Source organism: Monopterus albus, unplaced genomic scaffold (assembly GCF_001952655.1).
Source record: "Monopterus albus unplaced genomic scaffold, M_albus_1.0 scaffold110.1, whole genome shotgun sequence".
In the NCBI taxonomy this organism is placed as follows: Eukaryota; Metazoa; Chordata; class Actinopteri; order Synbranchiformes; family Synbranchidae; genus Monopterus; species Monopterus albus.
The window spans coordinates 833,313-841,051 of NW_018127990.1; the positions used below are offsets into that span (position 1 = coordinate 833,313).

At 42.0% G+C, this 7,739-nt stretch overlaps 1 protein-coding gene across 1 annotated transcript in view; it reads left to right on the top strand.

The window, feature by feature from the left end:
• Nucleotides 1-2,428, top strand: part of gpr37l1a (G protein-coupled receptor 37 like 1a) — a 6,604-nt gene extending 4,176 nt beyond the window's left edge. The window contains exon 3 of the mRNA XM_020611207.1: nt 30-2,428. Coding sequence (XP_020466863.1) covers nt 30-873 — 844 coding nt within the window. The 3' untranslated portion in view covers nt 874-2,428. The remainder of the gene's footprint in view (nt 1-29) is intronic.
• The last annotated feature ends 5,311 nt before the right edge of the window (nt 2,429-7,739 follow it).

The following is a 7,739-nucleotide window of genomic DNA, read 5'->3' on the forward strand; positions in this document are numbered from 1 at the left end:
TGGTTGGGCTCCATGGTCCTGCCCACCCTTGAGCTGCTTCTGTGGCAGCTTCTACAGGAAACCGTCAGTCTGCCAACACTCCCCGCCGACCTGCAGCAAAGCCATCCAGGCGCTTCGCTGATGGCTGCCCTCAGAGGCAGAACAGCTGGGTTTAAGGTGGACATCTGTGTCCGGGAGCCATCTGCAGAGCTCCCAGAGAGCATCTACGCTCTGGTGCTGACCTACCACGGGGCCCGCATGTGGTGGTTCCTTGGTTGCTACATCTGTTTGCCACTGCTATTCACTCTAGCCTGCGACTTGGTGACGAGGCAGGTGTTAGCGCAGCATCTTCTGCAGAAACCTGGGGCTACCAAGGTGACCAGCAGATGCTCCTCCTCCTCTTCGTCTTCCACCTCGACAAAGAAGAAGCCACATGTGAGGGAGCAGAGGCTGCGCTCAACAGTGATGGCACTCACCACCTTGTATATCACATGCAACCTGCCGGAGAGCATTTGTAATATCACCCTGGCGTACATCTCCCCAGAGCTGCCAGCTGTGGCTCTGCCAGTGCTGGGTCTGGTCGGACAGTTCCTGCTATTTGTGCGATGCTCCGCGACACCAGTGTTGCTGCTGTGCCTCTGTCGATCCCTGGGCCAGGCCTTCATGGACTGCTGCTGCTGCTGCTGTGAAGAGTGCCTCCCGGACAGCAACTCCTCTTCATCCTCCTCGGCCTCAACCGCTGTCACCTCCACCCTCTCCTCACCCACATCGCCCTCTCCATCCTCTCTGTCCCCTTCCAGCAAAGAGGAGGCACTGAAGATCGTGTTGCCCACAGAACCAGCAGTTAATGACAAGGTGAAAGACTCTTCAGCAGCTATCGGGACACCCTGCTGAGGCCCAGACCCGGCCTGTGTAACTTTAAAGTTTTTTTTTACAAAATGGTTTTTATTTATTATAGCTCTGTCCATCATTTCTATCAGTAATAAAACATTTTACTCACTAAGTAAATCGCTGAGATTTGGCAACACAGTACATACAATACAGTTGGATCATCTGACTCCTGGCGTCAGTATCACCAACCTGATGAATATAAAGTTAGTACTGCTAGAAATGATGGACAAAACTATGAAAACAAGATCCAAGATGTAGTAAATTCTCGGTTTATATGTAGTGACAGTGTAGAGCCACTGTAGGAGCAGAAATGTGTGTGACTATTTAGATAATTATAAACATGTTCTAAAAAAGTTTAGCGTTGTCCACCTGGATTTAATTATGTCATTGTAGGACTTGTTAATAATTTCCTGACATTTCAGGTTATTAGTATTTCCTGCTCCAAGTACTGTATGAGAGTGAAACACTGGATAATTTGAGTTTGGGGGATTTTAGAAGCAGGCAGATAAACTGAAAATGAAAACATACTGAGACTTGTCAGATGACTGACAGACTGCTGTTTCTTTTATGACTTTGCTGTTCCTGCTCATGTATTTCTACACAGGACATGTAATGTAAGTGATAAGTCACAGCTCCACACATGTGAAACACCAGCAGTTATGCTGATGAAACACCTTCCTGTGCAGACATCAGCTCACACTGGTGAGAGATCAATCAGAAACATGAAACAATTCCACATGAAGTTTGACTTTTTTTACTTTTTTTATTGTTTTTGCTTTAGTAAAGTCTGGATTTTCTAAAAGAAGAAGTTTTGCATCACCTGTGAGTAACTCCTTCTCAGTGTATTTCTTTACAGTCGGGTGTACATTATAGTAGTAAAGCTTTTCATGAATGCTCTATCTGCCTCTTAGTCCACTAATAATTACAGTAGAAATGTGTTACACCTTTCACAGTCCAGCTGACTGAACGTACTACAGTATGTCTGAAAGTAGTAGTTTTATCTATCATTTTAAATATGAATTGAGGAGTTTATATGTTTTAATTTTTTTAATCAAAGCTACAGAATTTTTTTCCAGCAGGAGAGCCATAATTAAGAATTACATCTTAAAAGATAAGTGGTGATAATTTGTATTTTACTTATTGTCAACAAATCCAGTGGAAAGACTAAAACCAAGAGTCAACTGATCCTGTGTATGTTCCATAGCGCTCAGGAGACATTAAAAACACTTGAGTCACACTGTTGCACCAGTTGCACCAGTTCATCGCTTGCTGCCAGAAGGTACTCACTAAAGTCCCCAAGAAATCCACCACTTGTACTCCGGTTTGAGTAACACTGGCTAAAGATGCCAGTGCCCAACTGTTTTGTTAGATTACAGAGACTTTTAAAAATTGTTTTTAAAGACATTTTTGTGGGGACTTTTAAAAGAGTTATGTTTTCAGTAGGAGCTAATGGATTTTGGGCTGAGTGCCACAAGGTAGTCAGAAGTCCATCCATCCATTACCTATAGCACTTATTCCTGAATAATGAGGGGTGCTGGCGCCAATCCCAGCTGACACTTGGCGAGAGGCGGGGTCCACCCTGGACAGGTCGCCAGTCTATCACAGGCCTGACATGTAGACAAACAACCACACACACCCACACACACTCCTATGGCCAGTCAACCTAAGCTGCATGTCTTTGAACTGGGAGGAGGCCGGAGTACCCGGGTAGAACCCACGCAGGCACAGGGAGAACATGCAGACTCCACAAAGTAAGGCATCAGGTCAGCCGGGCTGGAACCCAGAACCTTCTTACTGGGAAGTCAGAAGTTGCATATGCAATTTGTTGACAATAAGAAAAATGTTAATTAACTTTAGCCATATCCTGTGAGTTGACTCCTTTTAACCAATTACAGTGTCTGTGGGGCTCCCATAAAAAGTAAGACTTTAGTGACAGTGTGCCAATCAGAAGAGCCAGAGTCACAAATTTAAATATTTTAAAAAATTTGTGAGGAGAAATAGTTTTCTTTTTCTAAAGCAAAGAAAAATAAGCAGACGGAGAAAAGAGTTTTCTGGTGGTAAGGATTTTATTCACAGAACTTCTGAGCACCTTTGTGGATTAATTTGATATGGTGCGACAAAGAGAGATGGCTCATTTAGACTGGAAAGAATGCAGCAGTGCTCTCACACCCACTGAAGGAGAAAGCTGTTCATGCCTGACTGCAATGCTCCTTTTTGTCATTATTCAATCACTGAAGGTCACAGCACCACAATAACAGTTGGCCTTTGAGTTTCTGCAGACATAATGAACACAGTCACTCTGTGACCAGTTGCTGGGGAGACCAGACAAGAATTCTTTACTTACCCAAGTATTTTCCAGCCATTCTCAACAATTTAAAAAAAAAAATATTGATTTAAAAATTTGCTGTGCATTGTTTTTTCTTCTGGCAGAAAATGTGAATGGCCATAAACTCATCTTGTTCATTCAGAAATGGAAAACAGCTGAATGTAGAATTTACAGACGGGAGAAGAATGACATGAAAATCCTGAATAAATTAGTGGAAATTAAAAAAATAAAGGGGTCACTGATTAATCTGATGATTATTTGATTGAACTTTTTACTCACAGAAGGTCAAACATTGGGGGAAATGTCCATTTTCCAGAGTCAAAGGTGATGTCTTCAAATGTTGTGTCCAACCAACAAATCCAAAGCTATTCATTTTATTCTCATGTCTGACAAAGAAAAGCATTGGTTCTTCACATTAAAGAAGGTGGAACCAGAAAATGTTGGTGATTGCTGCTTCAAAATAGTTGCATGTTAATTTTCTATCAGCTGACTAATGGTTGCAGCTTTATGTTAGTGAATGGCTTATTGAGGATGACAAAGTGTGTTAGTCACAGTGAGGGAAGATGTCCCTCCCTGCAACAGAGGAGACCTGAGGCTGCTCTGGACAGACTAAAAACTCTATGTTGGTCGCTTTACGCTGTTTGTCCTTTCATTTGTCACCCATGTGTATTTCACAAATTCCCCTCTACGGAGCCTCTGAAGTCCTAAAAGATCCTGTGGATACTAGACTCACATCTTGAGCCACATATAGTTTGATCTCATGTATCTCTTTATTCACAAATATCCTGAAGTATATGACATACTCTCCTGTGTGTGTAATATTATTTTGTGTGATGTTATCCCATTTATTATCTTGTGCACCATATATTTTGTACACAATATAATGTCCTGTATGCAGTGCACTGATCAAGATATGGAACTTTCATAAATCTTGCATCTTGACAGTCTTGAAAGGTGTGTTTTTTTTATTTTGATGGCTGCGGTAGGTTTTCCTGTTTGCAGGCTAAGTGCTACGTTAGCTGTAACACCTTCTGTTAGTGGATTCACAAAAATACCCCGTAGCTTAACTTTAAAATCAAAAGACATAGATGTTTAACTTAATCCACTGCCTTGGTCTGTGTTATCTTAAGTATCGGGTCATTGTCACCGACATCTGTGTACTTTAAAATACACACACACACAATACAATGTCAGCTTTTGCTTGAAGCTGTTAAACTGTATACTCCAATAGTAAATGTGCATTGTGGAAGAACTTGAACAGCTACAAGGACATTTGAGAAAATTCAGCATTAGGTGAATTAGCAGGAATAGATAAGGGGTTCAGAGATTTTTCTCACTGCTCATTCTCCAGTGTTGGCAAACCACAAACTGGCCTTGTTTGTTTTCCTCTTTATGTCAGCTGTCAACAGGTGGTTTGAATCAGGTGCTGGCCCACAGCTGCCCTGAGTGCTGCTAACAGGAGCTCATCATTAGCCCAAATCAGCTGCACACCCCTGAATTCGAATCAAATGTAGCAGCTGTGTTTGGGCCGGATGCAGCTCATATTTGGATGTCTGGGATCAGAAAATATGCAAGTGTTCTCACCGAGTAGCTGTTAGCCTGACCTGGCTGGAAATTTGGCACAGATTTTAGTTCTGAGTAAGTGTATTCATAAAGTTTTTATTTAAATGCAAGCTGTTTTACACAGGCTTAACCTAGTACATCATTCCAACATATCTTAATAAAAGCAATCCCTTTGTACTGAAGATGAAACTGATACCCATCTTCTCATTTGACAGTGGGGAAGATGGAGACACAAGTACAGTCAGTACAGAACGTTTTCCACATTTTATTATAGTTCAGACTCATCTTAAAATAGATTGTTTAATTTTTAGCTTTTCAATCTTACACAATACAATGATAAAGTGAAAACAGGTTTTTGGAGTGTTTGTAAATGTATCAAAAAATAAATCAAACTCAAATATCCCATTTACATAAGTATTCTGACCCTTTTTTTTATGACACTTGCAGTTGAGCTCTGGTGCATCCTACTCCTATCAATGGTCATCATTGAGATGCTTCTACAGCTTGATTAGAGTCCTCCTAATTTAATGCAATGAACATAATTAGGAAAGGCACACACCTGTCTATATAAGGTCTCACAGTTGATGGTCTATGTCAGAGGGAAGACAAAACCAGGAGGTTGGGAGAACGTCCCACAGACCTGCAAGACAGGATGTCAAGGAACAGACTTGGAGAAAGAAACAAGAAAACTTCTGCAGCATTGAAAGTGTTCAAGAGCCTCCATCATTCTCAAATGTAAGAGATCTGGAACCAGCACCAGTCTTCATAGATCTGGCCGCCCAGCCAGACTGAATAATCGGGGATAAAGGGCCATGGTCATACCTGTAACCGAGAACCCAAGGGTCCTTTCTGGAGATGGGAGAACCTTACAGAAGGACAACCATCAGTGCAGCACTCCACCAATCAGGCCTCTATGATAGAATGGCCAGGTGGAAGCTATTTCTCACCAAAAGGTACATGACAGTCTGAAAATATTGAGTACTTCTGAGTGAAAACCTTCTCCAAAGTGCTCAGGAGCTCAGGCTGGGGCAAAGGTTTACATTTCAACAAGACAACAGCCTGAAGCTTTCCACCAGGTGTGGCCCAGGCAGAGTCTGGACCTGAGCCCAGACCTGTGCACCAATGCTCTCCATCCAACCTGGATGACCTTGAATGATTCTGTCAAGAAAAATGGAAGGAAATTCCAAAAGAAAGGTTCCAAGCTTGCAGCTTAATTTTCAAGAAGACCTGAGGCTGTCATTGGTGCCAAAAGTGCTTTAACCATGCATTAAGTGAAGGGTCTGGATACTTATGTCAGTCTTACTTCAATCTTTTATTTTTAATGCATTTTCAAAACACTACACATCAGTGTGTAGACTGATGAGAAATTTTTTTTAGAGCAGTCTGAAACATAAGTTATGGGAAACTTCAACTGGTCTTAATACTTTCTGTACTGACTATATTTCACTAAACATTTAATGTCTCTTGTTCAGTGAAACTGTTTGCTTCGGTTGCACTGAGTTGGGGGATTATTTCAAGTGGATCAAGAAGATGTATAATTCATTATTTTACTGAGGACACCTGGAGTACCTTCACAGATGTTGACGACCCCCTGGTTACACTTTCAGGACCTACTGTAAGTGGAGTCTCGCTTCCTTTGAGCTGAAATATTTGTTCTCCCACGTCGCTGTGCCTGGGCAAAGAGAAGGAGGAGGAGCAGCTTCAATAAGGCCTGCTTTGTTCAGGCGTCCCCCTCGCTGGCTTAGAGAGAGAGAGACACTTGAACAAAGCTGCATATCAATCGCCATCCGCCAAGGGAGTTGCTAAGCTACGCAACACCCACCACCTCCCACCAGCTGCCCCAGTCACTAAAGAAACAGAAGAAAGAGGCCTGAGATGCATAGGAGGAGAAATTGCTGCGGTCCACCCAGAAAAGCCCAAACCTAAACTCCTCTCTTCTTGGTTGCTTTGACGACAACAGCCGAGACACAGTGGCATTTGTGGCCTCAAGTTAGCAGTATGGTCTAAAACCAACAAGCTCCTGGATTTGAACCTGATTCTGGCCTTGGATTCTGCACGTACAGTACCTGCTGGGTTTATGTGGGCTCCTCAAGTGAGCAAATGAGACTGTAATAGCTGAAATGTAATAGTAAACAGATTTGATTTTAGGCCTGATTTAAAATCATTCAGGGATCATAGACAGTCAGGGTGGACCTCCACAGACTCCGTCTCCTAGGCAGTTGCAGGATAGCTAAATAAAATGCACATTTTGAATGATGAAACAGCTAATAGTCTTCTAAAATGTTTGTCTTATGTAGCATTTCAAAATAAAAGTATTTAGTGATGTCCAGGCTCTGCTCTGTGTGCTCTGACAGTTGTTTTATGATACTTGTTCTGCTGTGTCCAGTCTCAGCAGGCTCAGGAAATACACAGCACAATATCTGTTTCTAACAACCATTACCAAGACGACAGCCCAGTGCTAATCAGCAACGCTAGCAGAGTCCTGTTCACAAATGGGGAGCCAGCGCGAGGCATCTGCAGGCGGAAAGGTTGCTTAGGACCCCTAAGACACCAGGGGACCTTCTGCTCATTTATGTTTATATTTGAGGATTTAAACCCTCAAATATCCCTGACTTCATTGTGCTGTTTATTAGTGCCCATAAAATACCTTCCCATCTTTTGACAAATTGTGATTTGGTGCTGGTTCCAGTAGCTGGTTCTAAGTTGAAATATATGGATTTAACAATATCTGGTTTCACTTGCAAATGTCTGTTATTTTGAAGTTACTTTTTACAGATGCGACATGTTAACTAGTGAGTTTTAAAGGTGTTGACAAATATAATCTTAATGTTTGAGTAGATGTTTTCACTCGTCTCCTTTCTTTTGTGGAAAACTCGGCTAGCCATGGCCTGACTCGTGTCCGTGCTTTCATCTCGCTCTCAGAAAGAAAGTCATTATGCATATTTCAAAAAATGTTAAACAATTCCTTTAAGTTAATTTA